This window comes from Heptranchias perlo, chromosome 14 (assembly GCF_035084215.1).
Source record: "Heptranchias perlo isolate sHepPer1 chromosome 14, sHepPer1.hap1, whole genome shotgun sequence".
Classification (NCBI taxonomy): domain Eukaryota; kingdom Metazoa; phylum Chordata; class Chondrichthyes; order Hexanchiformes; family Hexanchidae; genus Heptranchias; species Heptranchias perlo.
The window spans coordinates 8,899,086-8,920,983 of NC_090338.1; the positions used below are offsets into that span (position 1 = coordinate 8,899,086).

Genomic DNA, 21,898 nt, shown 5'->3' on the forward strand with positions numbered 1-21,898 from the left:
AAATCATAGAATCATCGAACCATACAGCATTCGGCTCATCATCTTTGAAAGAGCTGTCCAATTAGTCCCACTCCTTTGCTCGTTCCCCATAGCCCTGCGAATATTTCCTTTCCAAGTATATATCTAATTCCCTTTTGAAAGTTATTATTGAATCTGCTTCCATCATCCTTTCAGACAATGCATTTCAGATCATAACAATTCGCTCCAGAAAACAAATCCTCATTATTGCACATGTGAATTTATACTGGGAAAAAGTTGATACAAAAATTGTGAAAATGTGACAATAGGAATTAAGTTTTACAAATAATAAGTGTGTACAAATGGAATAGTGTTAATATATTATAGATTTGATTTTGCATTATTATTTATACTTAAATAGTAAAACTTACAACAATTTCGGAAGCATAGAAGTAGAATTACTTCCAGCACAGGAGTGTCTCTGTATTTAGGCTGAGGAGTTGGAAGACAGAATACAAATGCTACAAAGTCATCACTGACAGGAAGGTTTAATTGCAGCATTGTAAATTACACAATTCTCCATCGTAAATGTCGACATAACAATTTAATAGGAAGAAGTTGACTCAAAAATGTTACATAAAACGTGACAACCAGAAGTAAGAATTTCTAGACAAGAAGTGCCCGCAAAAATAGATAATTCTAATCTATTTTAGAGATAGATTAATATCTGGTCTACAACAAACTAGTTAGCCATTTAGACAATTGCAAATAATGTGTCGCTGGCTTTTCTTATTGTGAGCTGTTATATCACATTGATAACCAACTATTAAATAAGAAATACATGGTGTCAAAGTAGAACCAACTGAGTTTGTTCAGATTGAGTTCTAGTTAACAGAATTAGACAATCAATAACTGTCTACACAACAATTGAACAGTGCTCAATTGTGGAAATCCTAAGAACTGCTAACTATTTGCTACTCCATTTCTTCAGTAATTTGAAACAGACTTGGACTTTTAACATTCATGTACCTGACATACGTTTGTAAAACTGTGTGCCAAAACTCTTCTTGTACGTCAAAAGGAATTAAATGTACATTCAGGAGAAAGCTATTTGTCTCTCAAGCTGCCAGGTTGGTATGCTCACTGACAATTCAGTTAAGTAAAATCTGTGCTTTCTGAGCTTTCTCGATATGTTTTTTTATGCACTTAAAAGTCTGATCACCCAAGATTGATTGCATCTTCATCCTCTTTGTGTTTATTTGGGCTAAATAATTATACAAAACTAGTTGATTTCCTGTGGCTTTGCTCATGGGGATTTCAGACCAAGTGTGTTTTTCTGTAAAATTGGGAGTGAGGCGAGGCAACAATTGCACCCAGATTTACAGATATATTTCAGTCCCGATTTTAAAGCCGTACAAACTGTTCTTATTTTAAAATAACGCATTGATTTTATTTTATTATTTGTGTTTAGCATAGCAACGTTTAGGCAAATTTTGAAAGCAGGGAAATAGGAGTGTTTGGAGCATTGAGGTTTATCTACTGAACTGGCTCAGGAGCTGGGAGATGCAAAAGTGAACTACTGTAGCACCACCTCAGGAGGGAGAGTGTAATGATAACGTGACAAGTTTTCATAGGTAATTTTCATTGTAAAATGTGAATGTAGGAAATTATAATGGAAAAATATGACACAGAAGTGTTCGCCATAAACGTTGCAGGAAGTAATATTTTCTTGACAAGAAATACATATGTCATAAGATTTTAAAATATATTATAGATGTCACTATACTTTCGATTACTTTTTGAAAAAAATCATTTTGCTAAAATATTTAAGGCTTCTCTTTTTCTAAAGCTACTGTTATATCCTTGAGCTTGTTGATAATACTATAAGGATCGATTAAGGCACATTTGTTCCACAACACTAATATGACGGCTTAACCATGAACGACCCCTTACTATTGAATAGAAACTAGATAAGTCAATTAACTAGAACTATTAATTTTGTATCCCAACTGGTGCAACAGAACAGGTAAAATAGAAGTGGAGCAGTTTTAACAACAATTCACCCGCCTAGACAGATATGCCTGAACCACATTTATGCAAAATTGTTTATCTTTCAAAGCAACCCTATCACTGCTTGAACAGCGTGAAACATTACAGCGTCAATTCTCTAATGCCTCGTGCAACCTTCAGGAAGACAGGTTTACATTGTACTGTTGACCCACACGAAGATGTATCTAACCACAGCCAGAAGCAAAAGGTCAAATCTTATTTCAGCAGATTAATCATTTGAAAGACCCTCGAATATCAAATCAAGTTTAATGTTCACTTCGAGCAAGAGTGAAGAACTGTGACAAAGTTTAAATGGGCGATTTTGTCCGGTGATGAAATTTACTCTACATTTCAATTAATGTTATTTTAAATCAGGGACATAATGTTTTTGCTTAATTGGAATTTTTACAACGAGGTAAGTTCTAAGATATTTTATATAAGTCTGATAAAAAAATTTGAATCCTGCTTCCAAATGGCACTGCAGACAAACAGTTGTTTGTTTCTTGTGGCGTCGATAAACGCGAACTTCTCCGGCATACCGATCAAAGAATTTCATTTGCTGATTGCATTCTGAACCTGTAGGGATAATGTCCAGAAACTTGTAATTTTGATATTTTCAGTGAAGTTCAGCTTTAATATTTTCTCAGTGCAGTTATAGGCTGAGACTCTTTGTGTCGCTGTCTACCAATAAGGAGATGTAATACAGCTGGAGATCCACCACCCATCCCCCAACACCGGGGAAAGGAAGCAGAAAGAATGATGGCGTTTATACGAACGCCTTCTCCTCAGAAGATGCTTTCGTTTTTCAGGTCATTCCCCACATTGAATGATTTACTTGGGATGTGATGCAGAACGTGAAGCAAAAGAATTTTTGAGGTTTGAAACAATCTTCCATGCAAAAGAAATGACACAATCGAGCAGTCTCTGGGTGCTGAGAAAACCAGCGATATCATCCATCTTTCTGCTTTGTGCCTGGAATCTGGTTTCCGGACAGATTCGTTACTCCATTCCCGAAGAACTAGAACACGGTGCTTTTGTCGGAAAAATCGCAAAAGATTTGGGTTTGGACGTGGAGGAACTATCACGCCGTAGATTCAGAATCGTATCTGCATCGTCAATACAATATTTGGATGCAAATCGCATGAATGGAATTTTATTTGTGAATAAGAGAATAGACAGGGAACAACTCTGTGGGCACAGTCTTACCTGTTTACTGGCTTTGGAAGTGATAGTTGAAAATCCCGTGGAGCAGTACCGTGTGGAAGTTGAGATTCTAGATGTAAACGATAACTCTCCGAGTTTTCCGAATAGTGAAATTCATTTGGAAATTGCAGAATCAGCGATGCCTGGAGCGCGTTTCCTCTTAGAGCGCGCACACGATTCTGACCGAGGAAACAATTCTATCCGCACATATCAGCTCACTGCAAATGAACATTTTACTTTAGATATACAGACTCGTGGAAAATGGAAATTACCCGAGTTAGTGCTGGAGAACTTCCTCGACCGGGAAAAACAATCAAGGCACCGTTTATCAATAACAGCGCTTGACGGTGGAACTCCAGAGAGGTCAGGTACTGCACACATAACTATTATTATCTTGGACACAAATGATAATGCTCCTGTTTTCCAGCAATCGTTGTACACTGTCAGTTTAATGGAAGATGTGCCACCGGACACTTTGGTGATTAAACTTAACGCGACTGATTTGGATGAGGGGCCTAATGGTGAGATAGTTTATTCTTTTAGTAGTTACAATGAGGAAGGAATATCTGAAATGTTTAGGATTAATCCCATATCCGGCGAGATCCAAGTAAAGGGAGTATTGGATTTTGAGAAAGCGAATGTTTATGAGATTGATGTGGAAGCTAAGGACAGAAGTGCACAACCTTTATCTACACACTGTAACATCCGAGTGGAGATCAAAGATGTCAATGACAATGCTCCTGATTTGATTGTAAACTCAATTTACGGTACAATCAGTGAGGACGTTCCGACTGGGACTGTGATAGCTTTGATCAGTGTATCAGACCGGGATTCTAATAGAAACGGATATACCGATTGCTCGATCTCTCCAAATGCTCCCTTTGATCTAAAATCTTCCTTTAGAAATTCATACAGACTCGTCACCAATGCTGTACTGGACCGGGAAAGCGCTCCTCAATATAAAATAACTATCACATGTAAGGACCGTGGATCCCTTCCATTATCCACGAAAAAAACTGTCGTTGTGCATATTTCAGATATAAATGACAATGCGCCACGCTTTACACAAACTTCATACACAGCCTATGTGACGGAAAACAATGCGCCTGGCAGTTCTATTGGATCGGTGACAGCTTTAGATCCTGACATGGACCGAAATTCACAACTTTCTTACACTATTGTGGAGAACCAGGTTCAAGCAGTACCGGTGTCTTCATATGTCTATATCAACCCGGATAATGGCACTATCTATTCGAAGCGGCAATTTGATTACGAGCATCTTAAAAGTTTTCAGTTCCACGTTCGAGCTCAAGATGCTGGATCACCATCACTTTCGAGCAATGTTGCTGTGAATGTGATTGTCCTCGATCAAAATGACAATCCTCCTGTTATAATATTACCTGGATCAAAAAACCATACCAATTCAAATGTGCCTCGATCTGCAGATCCTGGATATTTGGCAACAAAGATCATTGCTTCGGATGTTGATACTGGTCAGAATGCACGACTTTTCTATCAGGTTATACAATCCAGTGACCCAGGCCTTTTTACAGTTTCACATAATTCAGGAGAAGTAAGAAGTGTTCGGCGATTTAAAGATAGCGACGCCACCATACAAAGGCTAATTATCCAGGTGAAAGACAACGGACATCCAGCCCTTTCTGCCACGACGACTGTTACGCTGACAATAGTCGAAGAGAACGCAGACATTCTACCGGACTTTAGTGAGCCGCACCAGGATTTACAAGACTCGCAGAGATTAACCTTTTACGTAATAATTTCTTTGGGCGCAACATCGTTTATTCTGCTAGTGGTTATAATTGTCCTTGTTGTCGCAATTTGCCCAACGGGCAGAGGCCCTGCTTCTGGGCAGGTTTGCTCTCTTGCTAATTGTTGCTGCACCAGAGAATCGGAATATCGGAATTCAAATGTCAATCTTCAAATTGTGCCGGATTCCCAGTTCATTCCAAATATTCTCGAGGTTCGTGGAAATGGATCCCTTTCAGAAACCTACCGTTATAAAATTCGATCGGCACCGGAGCCGGGTGAAATGTTTTTCACTCCATTCAGCCCGCAAATGTCGGCAACTATTGGAAAGAACATTAGCTATGTGTCGCAGCAGACTGGGAAGCCGAAAAGCAACTGGCCCGATGTACCCAATGAGGTGAGTAGTGTAGACACAAGAGATCACCTCAATGGTAAAACAAAAAATGCTGGAAAAGCAAAGCTAACCCGCTGGCACAGACAGAAGCACACTGTAACTTTCACAAACCGATCTACCTTTGTGCACTTCCAGCATTTTCTGTATTTATTTCATATTTCCAGCATTTGAGTTCTTTTTTAAGCAAATCTCTAGAAATATCATAATCGTATCTGCCAAAATGGATGATTTGCTTTTATTACAAAATATACTGATTTCACTTGATGTAATCTACCAATATGTAATACGTTAACATTACTCCATTTTGTAATAAGTGAAATTAAAGTGAAACTTTCGGAACCTGTATGAGTAAAACGAAGTGGGCAAGGGAAAGTTGATGTTGCACCATTAACGGTTCCGTCTTTCTGATTTATTTTTATATGATACAATAGTTGTTCTTTTCTGGAACTGGAGCTATACCAGCGGAATATAACAAATATTGTGTAGCTTACACAACACGCAGCATTACTAAGGTTTTTATTTCGCACATGAGCCCAAAAATCAGAGAGCTGAAGGGGAGCACAGAATGTTTAGAACTCTTTCAGTCCTTCGTGTCATACACTAATGGAAACGCATCTAATACATGTAACGATTACCTGTATGATTACACAGCAGGGGGTTCAACGCATTTAGTTACCCAGAGAGACGGTTGTTCAGTTATTTCATCTCTTGGCATTACAATTACTTGGGCAATCGACCATGAACACAAATCTGCCTGTGACGTATAAAATGACAACCCTCGACTCTTTAGGTTTCGCTTCTTTTCAAGCTGTCATTGGGAAATTTGATAGGACTGGACGTTTCTTTCATGCACTGAACTTTCCGAAATTTGCTATACACATTTTGACCCGGAGCAACACCTGCAGACATCCACGCAGCAAGGCTTCTTTGATTGTAAAATTTCCTACTGTTCAGGCCATCTTGCAGCTTACAGCGAAGGGTTGTCCCTCGTTAGAGCTGATGGCTGCCAAAAGTTGCTCAACAATGACAACATTCCTGTTATAATTCAATGAACTCCTTGCTTTCTGGTTGTTTGCAAGAAGTTAGCCGTTCCGTTGTCTATGAGAATCAAAATGTGCCTAAATGTGTCATTCTTGAAAACAACATGCAGTGAGTCAGAGAGTTTCGCTAGTGTGTGTTAGGAACTCGCTCCCCCAAAAGGCCGTGGATGCTGAGATCGATCCATATTTGCTAGGTAATGGCATCAAGGGATATTGAGCATAGACGCAGTTGGGGAGCAGATCAGCCATGGTCTATTTCAATGGCCGAACAGGCTCGAGGGCTTCCTCCTCTTCCTGTGTTCCTGTAATTCCTGTTGAAAAGGAATGTCAACCAGGCACTTATGCTACTTTGAATACTTTTAACGTGAAGCTTCTCCGTGTACTTGTCTCCTGTAGCAAGTAATCATTCTTTCAGCTGTTGTAGTTCCACCAGTTCTTCTTCCTCCAAGTGTTTCCTGTCTTGAGTGTATAACCTTATTTGGTGCAACGTAAAGGCTGCTTGAAGAAGAAGGCGTGCTGCATCTGTGCCCGAATAGCCAAGAAGACCTGGCAGCATTCTTAAGATTGGTTGGGAATGTCGTTGCAATTCTTTGAAGAACCGATGCGTGCAAAGTTAGCAGTCACTTAGAACTATGATTATTACGGTTGCTTTATTGTTGTTAGCATCCGTGCCATCATCAGTTATAATATCACGCAGCGAACGGGTAGGCAGTATCTGAGTTGCATTGGCAGCTACGAATTGTTTAGTAATAGCAACAACTCCAGAAGCCGATAATTAGCCATTTGGTTCCTTCAAATGCTATCTTTCCTGAAGAGATAGCTCTGATTTCTGTCTGCTATTTTCACTTTTGCTCAAATCTTGAGGATTTTGGCAAACAACTTCGTTCGATACTGCTTTCTGTTCTACCACTTTGGATAACATCAAGTTTTTCTCCATCGTCCGTTTCCGATCTCCAGCTCGCTTGAATGTAGTAAAACATCTGGCGTCCCATCTATTGCTGTTGAACTTGCATATATAAATCTGAAATTTCCCCTTTCCGATACAATCGCTTCGATTCCCAGTGCAGCTTTCACCCTGATGGGAAATTTTGCCAGGTTCAAACAATATACTTCCTACCCTTTCAAATGTTTTCCACATCTTAAACATCAGAATTTATGAAAGCTGCTGTCTAATATCAAATTATCCACTATCTTAAATAGGCTAGTCTAATTTGTGGACCCCAACTGAATTTAGGGCACTGATTATCTTCCTATCTAACCCACACACCTCTGTAGCTCTTCAATATTTTGGTGATCCATTTACTATACCCTCTAACATCGTCAAGGCTTTCGTCTGGCTTTGTATATTCTTGCACATGTTCCCATTTTATGATATCTAACCAAAGATTCGTTTCCTCTTCAGATACTGTATCTGTGTTGCAGTTAATGCTGCTTTTTCTGAGCCGTTTCCATCAGCTCAAGAATTCCACTGGTATCCTTTACTTCACCCATTTCTTTTTACTCAGTAATAACTTCACTAGATCATCAAATGAAACTCTACAGTATTTTGATGATGATCTGACTACGTAAATTAATCTTCAATCATTTAAATTCCCTCAATGCACAAATGTATTTCTCTAATAGGGCAATTTCCGAAATTTAACCTGAGTTAAATTGTCCTGTAATTGCTGTAATATTGACAATCTCGTTTAATTCCGTTTTGGAAGACGCAGTTCCTGATTTTCTAGCCAGACCACCCAACAGGTACGACTTTTTCCGGCTTTAATGTTAGTTGTTGATCTAATGGAATTTGTTACCGTTGACTTGGACATCAAATAAAACTCTTATATCTCTACCATCGGTAAAGTCGCCTTGAAAACCTCAATTTCCTCTTTTGTTTATAACATGTTAACAAAGAGATCTAGGAGTACAGATTCATAGCTCCTTGAAAGTGGAGTCACAGGTGGATAGGGTGGTGAAGAAGGCATTCAGCATGCTTGGTTTCATTGGTCAGAACATTGAATGCAGGAGTTGGGATGTCTTGTTGAAGTTGTACAGGGCATTGGTGAGGCCACACTTGGAGTACTGTGTACAGTTCTGGTCACCCTATTATAGAAAGGATATTATTAAACTAGAAAGAGTGCAGAAAAGATTTACTAGGATGCTACCGGGACTTGATGGTTTGACTTACAGGGAGAGGTTAGACAGACTGGGACTTTATTCCCTGGAGAGTAGGAGGTTAAGAGGTGATCTTATAGAAGTCTATAAAATAATGAGGGGCATAGATAAGGTCGATAGTCAAAATCTTTTCCCAAAGGTAGGGGAGTCTATAACGAGGGGGCACAGATTTAAGGTGCGAGGGGAGAGATACAAAAGGATCCAGAGGGGCAATTTTTTCACTCAAAGGGTGGTGAGTGTCTGGAACGAGCTGCCAGAGGCAGTAGTAGAGGCGGGTACAATTTTGTCTTTTAAAAAGCATTTGGACAGTTACATGGGGAAGATGGGTATCGAGGGATATGGGCCAAGTGCAGGCAATTGGGACTAGCTTAGTGGTATAAACTGGGCGACATGGACATGTTGGGCCGAAGGGCCTGTTTCCATGTTGTAACTTCTATGATTCTATGATTCTTCTATGTATTTTATCTTCAAATTGTTTAACCTCCTTTAAAACACATCCTGTCCAGGTCTTGAATATTGTTCGTCTATCTAGGCCATCTCTTCTACAACCTCTCTCACTCCTTGGCAGGTTATAAAAAATACGTAATTTCGACAATTTAACTCAGGTTAAATTAGATACCTGCTGCCTTCGGACATATCCAATTGTCATGCATGGTGAAAAATCTTGCGCACGAGAGGCTTTGCTTGCCTTTTTGGTTATGGATCTGTGTGGGTGAAATATGAAGCTTTTGCTTTCCTTTTTATGCCTCCAGATCAGTTGTCTGTACCTATATTCAATTATTGTACCCAGCCTCACAATTTATACCTAGCGTTCATACTTCATAACGCTGGTTTCATATGCTTTAGAGGTACATTGTTATACGATATAGCTTGATAGATGTATGAGTCAATTTTACGTTAGTCATGGCTTTTTTTTGCAACCCCTCCAAATGATGATTCTGATTATGCAGGGGTGACTGGAAAACCTAGTCTACGACGTGGAAATTGGATGTTTAGAACATCATGGTAGCTTGCACATTGTGTTATGTGTTGCTTGCATCCTTAAACAATGTTGACGACAAATGTTTCGGATATAACTATACATAAATCGTGGAACTGCAGCAGCTGAAAGCTATAACTAGCTGGTCGAGCATGCGAATACACACATATCTCCAGGGTTTAGGGCCTAACAGATACTGCTGAAACACAGCATTTCGATCTAGTTGAACTAAGAGTCGATGTTGTGTAGTGGCTATTCTATGATCAGGACGAAGGCGTCAAAGACGTTCTGCTGGTGAAGAGCTTCTGATACATATTGCTCAAATAACGATGGCTAAAACGCACGTTCATCAGTTTTCCAATGACTATAATATAGTGGCAATAACAGAGACCTGGCTCAACGAAGGGGAAAATTGGGTACTTAATATTCCTGGCTGCAAAGTATTCATGAAATATAGTGAAGGAAAGAAAGGAGGGGCGGGGGCGTTGGCAGTATTGATCAAATAAACTATTATAGCACTGGAAATGGATGATGTAGTTGAGGAGTCAAAGACAGAATCTATTTGGTTAGAATTAAGGAAAAATAGAGGAGCTATTATGCTACTGGGTGTACACTATAGGCCAAAATTAGTGGGAAGGAGATAGAGGAGAAATTTACAGGCAAATTACAGAAAGGTGCAAGAACTATAGAGTAGTGATAATGGGGGACTACAATTATCCCAATATAGACTGGTACACTAACAGTGCAAAGGGCAAAGAGGGGGAGGAATGCCTGAAAAGTGTTCAAGAGAACTTTCTGGAACAGTATATTTCCAGTGAAACAGGAAGGAAGCAGTGCTGGATCTAGTTCTGGGGAATGAAATGGGGCAGGTGGACCATGTTTCAGTAGCAGAGATTTGGGGGACAGTGATCATAATATCATTAGGTTTAGAATAGTTATGGAAAAGAACAAGGAAAAATCAAATGTGAAAATGTTTAACTGGAGGAGGACACATTTCAGTGAGTTAAAAAGGGATCTTGCCCAGTTGGATTGGAATCAAAAATTGCTCAGCCAAACAATAATTGAACAATGGGAGGACTTCAAGGAAGAGTTGGTTCAGGTACAGAGTAGACGCATCCCTATGAGGGGGGGGGGGAGGAATGGCATCCAAAACTAGAACTCCCTGGATGACAAAAGATATAGAGATTAAAATGAAACAGAAAAATGAGGCTTATGACGAATGTAAGGTTCATAATAGAAAAGAGAACCAGGATGAATGCAGACAGTACAGAGGAGATCTAAAAGGGGGATTAAGGGGGGCAAAGAGACTGGATAAGAATAGATTAGTGGCTAACATAAAAGGGAACATAAAAGTCTTTTATAAACATATAAATATTAAAATGGTAATCAAAGGAAGGGTGGGATCGATTCAGGACAAAAAAAGGTGATCTTCTTGTGGAGGCAGAGATCTCGGCTGAGGTACTAAATTAATACTTCACAACCTTTATCACCAGAGAAGAGGATGCTGACATCATAGCAATAAAGGAGGAGATAGTAGCGATGTTGGATAGGACAAAAATAGATAAACAGGAGGTATTTAAATGATTGGCAGTACTCAAAGTAGAAAAGTCACCCGGTTCAAATGGGATGCATCCTAGGTTACTGAAGGAAGTAAGGGTGGAAATTGTAAAATTGCAGCAGCTCTGGCCACAATCTACCAATCCTCCTTAGATATGGGAATGGTACTGGAGGAATGGAGGATTGGAAATCTTTCACTGCTGTTTAAAAGGGGGAGAGGGATAAACCCGGCAATTACAAGCCAATCAGCTTAACATCGATGGTATGGAAACTTTTAGAGACAATAATCCAGGACAAAATTAATTGGTACTTGGAAAAGTAAGGGCTAATAGATGAAAGTCAGCACTTATTTGTTAAAGGAAAATCGTATTTGACTAACTTGATTGAGTTATTTGATGAAGTAATGGAGAGGGTTGATGAGGGTAATGTGGTTGATGTTTTGTATATGGACTTTGAAAAGGCATTTGATGAAGTACCACGTAATAGACTTGTTAGAACAATTAATGCCCATGGGATTAAAGAGATTGTGGCAGCGTGGATACAAATTTGGCTAGGGGACAGAAAGCTGAGTGTAGTGGTGAACAGTTGTCTTTCAGACTGGAGAGAAGTATATAGCGGTGTTCTCCAGGGGTCAGTATTAGGACCACTGCTCTTTTTGATATATATTAATGACCTGGACTTGTATACAGAGGGTATAATTTCAAATGCAGATGATATGAAACTTGGAAAAGTAGTAAACAATTTGGAGGATAGTAACAGACTTCAGGAGGACATGGACAGATGGTGAAATGGGCATACACATGGCAGGTGAAATTTAATGCAGAGAAGTGTGAATTGATACTTTTTGGTTGGAAGAATCAGGAGAGGCAATATAAACTAAATTTTACAATTTTAAACATGGTGCAGGAACAGGAAGACCCGGGGGTGCATATACACAAATCATTGAAGGTGGCAGGACAACTTGAGATAGCAGTTAAAAAAACATATGGGACCCTGCGTTTTATTAATAGTAGCAGATGGGTCGGTCACCAGAGGACACGGATTTAAGGTGAACGGCAAAAGAATCAGAGGCGATATGAGGAAACATGGGTTGCTGAAACAGATTCAATAATAACTTTCAAAGGGGAATTAGATAAATACTTGAAGGAGAAAGAATTACAGGCCTATGGGGAAAGAACAGGAGAATGGGACTAATTGGATAGCTCTTTCAAAGAGCCGGCACAGGCAGGATGGCTGAATGGCCTCCTACTATGCTGTACCTACTATGATGAATATTAGTAATGTGATACTATGATAAGTGACTATCATTCTTGGGAAGTTTGTCTAGTCTTTTTGGCGTCAATGTGACTCCACGCTGGCAATTTTGTTGATCCAAGTAAACCTGCTTTAGCAGCCTTTGTAATCTAATATCTGATACACGCAAGTCCACAGATGTTCAGGGCACTCTTGACTATTAAGCAGCCAGCCTGGTTAACTAATGCATCCTGGATAGGTAATCTTGTTACTGCAGGCTCGGATTATTTCCACTCAGCTCCCTATAACCCTAAAAGCCATTGTTTCTGTGGGTAGGGTGGTCGTGGATGGACAAGTTGTGGGCAACAGATCAATAATCTGTGTTAGTTTCCCACGCGACCTTACTTGATCAAGCTCAGTGCTGGTGCATTTAATTGGGAGCCGCAAATCCGTGGCTTTTGCCAACTAATGCCTAAGCTTTCTGGACACAAATAAATGAGAAGTGCCCCTACAGAAGAGACTGTATATTCCATATGGGAAAAACAGAGTATCCACCTGTCAGGATTTCTCAGTAGCTCAGATTTCACACTCTTAAATGTGGGTTCCGTATATGCACGTGGCAAATATCTACCTCACCAAAGAGAATGAAATGTTGTTCTCTCCACATCCACCAATTTCTCCTATTTATTAACTGGCGGCTTTCTTTGAAAGTTACCCGGATCTATAAATTCTAAACCCACAGACGCAGATACCGAGTTATCAGAAAAACTCAAGATGAGAATATAGTTTGGGATGAGGAAGCCTCGTCACCCGGTTTGATTTTGTCCGTTGAGAATTCCATTCATACCATTTCTCTATTGTAGCATTTATTTATTCCTTAAATGAGCAACGTGTCAAGCATTCTGCCTACCAACATCTTCAGCTGCTGATCACCCCCTGTGTAAATACACATTTCGTAATATCTACCCTAATATGCATGCACAAACCCGAAGCTGTGCGTTCTTGTTCTGCTGCCGTGATGAATCTGAAAATATTGTTCCAATTTTAGAGGGGCATTATCAGCTAAACATCATAATCATGTTCGAGATTGAAGAAAACCCATTACCAATGTGATTGGGAGATCTACTGCTCTCCCATGGCATTACACATCGTACGTCAGATGATATACTGCATAAAATGCCCATATTATACTATGTCATCCTGATTGTATAATTGTGCTACTAGGATGAAGCTATGACCCTTAAGGATAAAGTGCTTAATTGTTGGTAAGTAAAAACTAGGTAAGATCAAGAGTTCAATTCCTCTTAAGGCTGCAGGACACGACTCTGACTTTCATTCTTTTGTAAAGTACTTTTGAGAATATCAAACAGAAATTATAGACACAATAGTTTCTATTTCCGAAGACCAGTTTTGCTTTTCAGTTTGACTGCAAAAGTCACTCAGAGGATACAAATAATCTGGTACCTGTGTCAAATTACTCTTTTTGTTCATAGCGTTTCCTTGAAGAATACTACAGAGATTTGAGTGTAACCCATGAAATGTCTTAAACAACTGTCACTGACCAGAAACGAGAAGTGTAATGGACAGAAAATGAATGGGTGTTATATTTCAGGGACAGAAAAAGAAAGACAGAGATAGGGAGGTTTGCATTAAGGCATCTCCTTCAACAAGTTACAGGATATTCTTTCCTTGTCGTCTTGTGTTGCTTTTTCTCACTCTCTCAATATTGTCCTTTTTTCTCTGTCCGCATTTTTTTCTACCTCGCGTTGTCTTCTTTTTTGATTATCCATTTATCTTCTTCGCTCTTTTTTTGGCTTCTATCTCTTTATTTTCTTTTGCCTTTTCCCTCTTCATTTGCCAGGGGAGGTGTGGGCATTTGAAGAACCAAACACCAGTCAGTGGGCAGTAATTGTGGAAGCAATCTGCCAGAGCTACAGACCAGAAGGTGGTTTTCAAGCAGCAAGTGGCAGTTGGGAAGTCGGAGGACTTATTAAACCCAGAGGCCTCAGTTTGGAGTGACGCGTGCGGGCACCATTCGAAAGGGGATACCTATGGCAAAGGAAACTGAACGACAATTAGGATAGAGGGGTATTGGGCCCACAGATTACATTTCGCAGTGCGGCTGTGGACTGCCGGTCGGGCTAGGAATGGGCCGAGGACAGCACCTCATCATACCAGAGGGAGCAATGCAACGTGAAGAGACTGATACTATGGGACATAGCAGCGCAGCGCTACCACACTTGGAGATGCAAATTTAGACAGGTAAGAAGACTGAAAGGCAAGTACAATGCAAGTACATGGAAATTAAAACTCACCAGATTAAACCTAATCGAAGGTATGACATCCAGGAGTGGTGGAAATGGTGTGATATGACATTCCTGTAAATACAGGAAGTGTCTGTTATACCTAAAAAACGTATATAATGTAGAATTGTTTCTGTTTTCCTCGAAAGTATTTAGACCAAGAGCAAAGTACAGCTTGAAAAACTGTACTAGCTGGCAAGAACAAGGCATTTTGGATGGGTGCAAAAATAATTTGCATGATATCAACAATAGATGCTGCAAATCTACTTTGAAGTTATTTACTTGCCGTCACTGAGGTAAGTATTAAAATAGTATCCACGCCGTTGCTAGATTTTTTTTAATGCTAGGTGCATTCTGAAATTCCTTTAATAATGTCCAGAAAGTTGAGACTTTCACAATGTATGTGAAGTCTAGCTTTAATATGACCTCAGTGTAGTTATAGTCAAAGACTCTTTGTGTCGCTGTCTACCAATAAGGGAAAGAAATTTAGCGAGAGATCCACCACCCATCCCCCAACACCAAGGGGCGAAAGCAGGCAGATTATTGACGTTCAAATGAACGCACCGAGCTATCTCCTGAGAAGGTATCCTTGCTTTTCAACCTACCTCCTGCATTATATGACTTACTTGAGATGGAATGATTGATATTAACGGACAGAAGAAATAATGAGGGTCGAAAAACACATTCCTGCAAAGGAAATGACACATGCAGACGGGCTCTTTTTGTTGAGAAAGAAAGCGGTACCGTCCATTTTGCTGCTGTGTGCCTGGAATCTGGTTTCCGGGCAGACTCGTTACTCCATTCCAGAAGAATTGGAACACGGTGCCTTGGTAGGGAAAATCGCAAAAGATTTGGAATTAAATTTAGAGGAACTATCAGCTCGTAGATTCAGGATCGTTTCACAAGCACCAATGCAATATTTCGATATAAATCTCCAGAATGGATTCTTATTTGTGAATAAAAGAATAGACAGAGAAGCGCTCTGTGGACAGAGTCTTACCTGTTTACTGCCTTTGGAATTGGAAATTGAAAATCCTGTGGAACAGTATCGAGCAGAGGTCGAGATTTTGGATATAAACGATAATTCTCCCAATTTCTCGAACAGAGAAATCCGTTTGGAAATTGCGGAGTCGGCGACACCTGGAACCCGATTTACTTTACAGGCCGCGCAGGATCCTGACGTAGGAAACAATTCTATACGAATTTACCGGCTCACGTCAAATGAACACTTCGTTTTACATGTACAGACACTTGGAAAATGGAAAATACCCGAATTGGTGGTGAAACAGTCTCTCGACCGAGAAAAACAATCGTCGCACCGTTTATTGCTCACTGCTGTTGACGGTGGGATACCCGAGAGGTCAGGTACTGCTCAGTTAACTATCATTGTCTCGGACACGAATGACAATGCACCGGTTTTCCAACAGTCCTTGTACACTGCTAGTTTAATGGAAGATGCCACACCTGGTACTTTGGTGATTAAACTTAACGCGACTGATTTGGATGATGGGTCCAATGGTGACATCGTTTATTCTTTAGGTAGCTACAATGAGGAAAGAATACCTGAAGTGTTTAGAATTAATCCGAAGTCCGGAGAGATCAGGGTAAAGGAAATATTGGATTTTGAAGAAAAAAGTGTTTATGAAATTCACGTGGAAGCGAAGGACAGGGGGGCACAGTCATTATCCGCACACTGTATTGTTCGGGTAGATATCAAGGATGTTAATGACAATGCGCCAGAATTGATTCTAAAATCAGTATCCACTACAATCAGTGAGGACGCTCCTACTGGGACATTGGTAGCTTTGGTCAGTGTTACAGATCGGGACTCAAATGAAAACGAACGTACTGATTGTTATATCTCCCCACACGTCCCCTTCGATCTGAAACCCACCTTTAGGAATTCATATAGATTGATCATAAGTGGTCTACTTGATCGGGAAAGTGCCTCTGAATACGCGGTAACTGTAACATGTAAAGACCAGGGAAGCCCTCCACTATCCACCAACAAAACGATTGTTGTGCATATTTCAGATATAAATGACAACGCGCCACGCTTTACACAGTCTTCATACACAGTCTACGTGACCGAGAACAATTCACCTGGTAATTCCATTGGATCAGTGACAGCGTTTGATCCAGACACGGAACATAATTCCCAACTCTCTTACACAATTCTGGAAAGCAATGTTCAGGGAGATCCAGTGTCCTCATATGTTTCTATCAATTCAGAAAATGGCATCATCTATTCGAAGCGGTCATTTGATTACGAGCAGCTTAAAAGTTTTAAGATCCGAGTTCAAGCTCAAGATGCGGGGTTCCCATTGCTTTCCGGGAACGTAACTGTAAATGTGATTATCCTCGATCAGAATGACAACGCTCCTGTAATGATATCACCTAGATTAGCGGACTACAACAAGACAACTGTGCCTCGATCTGCAGATCCAGGATTTTTGGTAACGAAAATAATTGCTTCGGATGCTGATTCTGGTCAGAATGCACGGATTTCCTATCAACTCGTTCAAGCCACTGACCCGGGTCTTTTTACAGTTTCACGTAGTTCAGGCGAAATAAGAAGCTTTCGCCGATTTAAAGATGGTGACGCCACCACACAAAGAATAGTCATCCAGGTAAAGGACAATGGACACCCGCCTCTCTCTACCACTACCACGGTTACGCTCACAATAATTGAACAGAGTGCAGAAATTCGGTCAGAGGTTGGCGATCTTCACTCAGATTTACAACACTCTTCCGATTTGGCATTTTATATAATAATTTCTTTGGGAATAATATCGTTATTACTTCTTGTTATTATAATTGGCCTTGTCATTGCCATTTGCCCAACCGATCGACATTTTGGTCACACTGGGCGATGCTTTCTTGCCAATTCTTGCTGTGTCAGAGAGATGGACTCCAAACCTAGAATGCATAATTCGCATGTCAACCTTCAGATTGTGCCAGACTCCAATTTAATTACGAACTTCCTTGAGGTTCGAGGGAACGGATCCCTTTCAGAAACATACCGTTATAAAGTACGTTCAGCACCAGAGGCAGCCAAAATGGAATTGATGTATTTCGCTCCAGTCAGTCCAACAACTTCTGGAACGTTTAGGAAGAATATCAGAACATGTGCGTCAGAACAGAATGCAGACATAAGGAGCAACTGGCCATATATATCCAGCGAAGTGAGTATTATAATTTAATCAAAGAAAACAAAAAAAGTTGGAAACGCACAGCGTGTGGACCAACATCTGTAAGAGTCAGGTAGCTTATTTTGCAAGTGCTAATCCACCAGTTTTTCATTTCCAACATTTTCTGTTTTTGTTCCAGGTTCGCTTCTACATACCGGCGAGCGCCATTATACTCGCTGTTATTTTGGCAACAAAATATTGGTCATTATGTCTGCTCGTTAACCAGTTTTAGGTATTTTAATTTTTGGTGAAGTACCAAATCTAATACACTGACGTTGCTTCATTTGCTAAGGGGTGATTGTAATGTAAAACAGAGCCCAGGGAAACATGAGGTAGCAGATTTTAAAATGGTGATAGCGTATAAACGGCCCATGACATTAATCCTTAGGAATTGTTTAGAGTTGCATTGTCATTGCGCACGTTCACTGTATCCGAAAAGTACTTTGTCAGATTTTAGATTGCTTAGTACTGACAAAGTCGAGATATTGTCAGTACTAAGCAATCTAAAAAGCAATCATGCTGAATTTTCATTAGTATCCATATCTACCTATAAAACTAAATCTGAAAACATGGATATGAATTCGCATTTCTCCACTATGATCGCGGTTGTTGGTGACCCGCAGTGTGCATCATTAACCGTAAGGACCAATTTTGCCTGATTGGTCTCTGATTCAGTGGAAACAAATGTTAGAAAGCATAATCCACTACAGTCTTGCTACGCATTCAACAGATGCTCCCTCTGGACAATCACTGAAGTTGTCTCTGGAATCTTCGGTGAATCCTTTTTTTTCCAATTTGCTGTCTGCCCAAAAGAGAACGTTAACACTTTCGGCTCGCTATTTTCTTCTTTCTCTAATGTTGATGATGTTCCTTGCTGAATTGCTCCACGAGGTTCCATCCACATTAACTTTATCCACGACGTTTCTGTCAGACTCTTCACTCCCTGGAATCCACAACCCTTATTTCTTTTGTCACGATTTTTTTGTAAGGCTTTGGCGTAAACATTCACCATTGTAAATTCTTATTTCAACATTCAATATTTAATTTTGCTATGTCAACTGTCCTAATGTTCCATCGCTATCTTGTAAAAATATCATACATTCATCAACTAGCCATGGGCCAAGCAATGTGCAATTTACTAGTGTGCTCTAAAACCAAAGCATGTGGCACTTAATCAGGATTTCTTAATTAATCAAACCCTTCACTTATTTTTTTTTCAACTGCTGGAGGTATATTCAAGTTCACTAGATTAATTCCTAGGATTAGAGGGTTGAACTATGAGGAGAGGTTGAGTAGAATGGGCCTATACTCTCTGGAGTTTAGAAGAATGAGAGGTGATCTCATTGAAACATATAAAATTCTGGGGGGTGGGTGGGGAGGTGCTTGGCAGGGTAAAGGCTGAGAGGTTGTTTACCATGGCTGGAGAGTCTGGAACTAGAGGGCATATTCACAGAATAATGAGTCGGCCATTTAAAACTGAGATGATGAGGCATTTCTTCACTCAGAGGGTTGTGAATCTTTGGAATTGTCTACCCCAGAGGGTCGTGGATGCTGATTCGTTGAGTATATTCAAGGCTGAGATAGATACATTTTTGGATTCTAGGGGAATCAAGTGATATGGGGATGGGGCAGGAAAGTGGAGTTGAGGTAGAAGATCAGCCATGATCTGATTGAATGACAGAGCTGGCTCGAGGGCCTGCTCCTATTTCTTATGTTTTTATGTTCCCACACTTTAGACATTGACCCACCATCTGGGCTTCTCAGTAGAAGAAATAGGAATATTGTTGTAAAAACATAAGACCGAACTTTATTTCATACTATATTGTTTACTGTAGTTTTGATAATGTTATTACTTTATTTTTAGAAACTAACTCGTTTCTTCAGTTAATTATTCCTCAGGGTTGTATTATTCAGTATTGTTGATTAAGTACCTAAGACAGTTATAATTACGAATGATGCCTATGTATCTAGATATAAAGGGAACTTGAACTTACCAACGAAGGATTGGAAGACCATAATAGGAGCACAGGAAAGAAAGCAAGTTTCGTTATGTGATAAGGTACTATTACTTGATCTGGGTGATCGAGGAATCTACAAAGGAGAGATAAATTAAACTTAATAAGATATATTAAGTAGGCGCTGTTGGAGAAAATTACAAGTGAGTCAGTACCTTGGAAGTGGTGACCACAACATGGTAAAGCTTCGGATCATTTATGCTAGAGAAGGAGTGGAGTGCAATACAAACTCAATTTTCAGAACACGAATTTTAGAGGAAATCGGAGTAAAGGAGGGTGGACTAGATTTGAGATTAGAAGGAAGGATACAGAGTAACAGTTAAGCATTTGTGGATACACTGCTGTGAGTACAAATTAACTTATATTACATTCAGAAAGAAATACAGTAGCAAAAGGGAGACTACATCTCTGGCAATGGAATTTACACAGATGTCTATTATTTTCATTGTCGTCTTCCACCATTTCCAAGACCTGCAACACAAACATAACGTCAAGCATCTTTTGCTCTTCTCTCCCTTGTCGGCTTTTTCAGAGGCTGGTGACTGGTCCCACGTTATGCCTTTGTTCATTCTTCCACCACCAATAGTTCCAGTTGTCTTTCCCCTTGCAGTTTTTCATGCAACTCCAGGAGAGAAAGCAACTGTTAATTTACTTCCTTCCACACCAGGAGCGTGTTCACAAACACTCCTTCCATTTGAGACAGTAAGTCACGTGTACTTCTTTCAATCTCGTACTCACCTGACGAAGGAGCAAAGCTCCGAAAGCTTGTGAGTTCAAATAAAGCTGTTGGACTATAACCTGGTGTTGTACGACTCCGTACATTTGTCCACCCCAGTCCATCACCGGCATCGCCACATCACTGTATTTTCTGACCAAAGTGCAGTCTCCTCTACATTGGGAAAACTAAATGCAAATTGGGCTACCACATTTCTGAAGATAGCTACTCTTTTCCCAACCTCTATCTTACCCGCCACTTAAACGTCTCTCTGACCTCTCTCACTTTGGCCTACTACATGACCGCAATGAAGCTTCAGAAACAATATCTCAGTGTCAAAAGAGTAGAGAGTTTTTGGTATTTGTAAGGTTGAAAGAGGCTAGAAAGATAGGAAGTGGTGAAGTCATGAGAATGAGAATTTTAATAGTGAAGCATTAGTGACTAGGAGCCAGTATAGGCCAGCAAAGGCAGAGTGATAGGTGATTAGGACTTTTTGCAAGATAGGATATGGGCAGCAGCGTTTTGGATCAGCTGAAGTTTACAGAAGGTGAAGGTTGCCAGGAAAGCATTGGCAAAGTTGAGTCTGGAGGTGACAAAAGCACAAATGAGAGCTTCAGTGGTCTGAGTTAGAGGGAGAGTTGAACAATGTTATGGAGGTGTAAATAGGCCAATCATTGGGATGGAAAGGATATGGGTTTGGAAGCTAAACTACAGGTCAGACGGGATGCCATAGATTGTAAACTGCCTGGTACAGCCTGACACAATGGCCGTGGACTGGCATGGAGCATGTGTCAAGGGTATATAATGTGTGGCAGGGGCCAGAAACGATGGCTTCAGTATCTCCAATGCTTAGTGGAAGAATTGCTACTCAACCAAGACTGGATGTTGGACAGGCAGTCTGAAGGCAAGGAGGCAGCAAATATGTCGAGAACAGCGGTGGAAAGGTAGAACTGGATGTCATCATCATGCAAGTCGAAGTTGATCCCATGTCTGAGGATGATGTTGCCAAAGGCAGCATGTAACTGAAGAAAAGAGGGTCAAGGATAGATCATTCGAGTAATCCAGAGGTAATGGTGTGAGGGCATAAAGAGAAGCTATGGCGATCAATGCTCTGGCTAAGATTGCATAGGTAAAATTAGAAACCAGTGTTCTTAACCCCATCGAGCTGAACAAATGAGGAGCAATATCGAAGAAGGATGGTGTGGTCGACTGTGTCAAAGATTGTAGAAAGAACAAGGATGATGGGGAAAGATAACGCTTCATGGTCACATTCATATAGAATGTTGAAGACCCTCTTTAAAACCTATCTCTTTGACCAAGCATTTGGTCACCTCTCC

At 40.3% G+C, this 21,898-nt stretch overlaps 2 protein-coding genes and 1 long non-coding RNA gene across 3 annotated transcripts in view; 2 read left to right on the forward strand and 1 right to left on the reverse strand.

The window, feature by feature from the left end:
• Positions 1-490: 490 nt before the first annotated feature.
• The window catches only part of LOC137332307 (uncharacterized), a 58,666-nt gene continuing 37,258 nt past the window's right edge, over positions 491-21,898 (reverse strand). Inside the window, exons 3-4 of the long non-coding RNA XR_010965624.1 lie at positions 19,826-19,922; positions 491-2,583 (exon numbers count right to left, since the gene is read on the reverse strand). This is a non-coding gene — a long non-coding RNA (uncharacterized lncRNA). The remainder of the gene's footprint in view (positions 2,584-19,825; positions 19,923-21,898) is intronic.
• LOC137332614 (protocadherin-10-like) lies at positions 2,912-5,542 on the forward strand. The gene has a single exon (XM_067996572.1). The coding sequence runs from the start codon at positions 2,912-2,914 to the stop codon at positions 5,540-5,542; it is 2,631 nt and encodes an 876-aa protein (XP_067852673.1).
• LOC137332306 (protocadherin gamma-A11-like) overlaps positions 15,232-21,898 on the forward strand; it is a 182,120-nt gene continuing 175,453 nt past the window's right edge. The window contains exon 1 of the mRNA XM_067996018.1: positions 15,232-17,825. Within this exon, the coding sequence (XP_067852119.1) occupies positions 15,306-17,825 (2,520 nt within the window). The 5' untranslated portion in view covers positions 15,232-15,305. The remainder of the gene's footprint in view (positions 17,826-21,898) is intronic.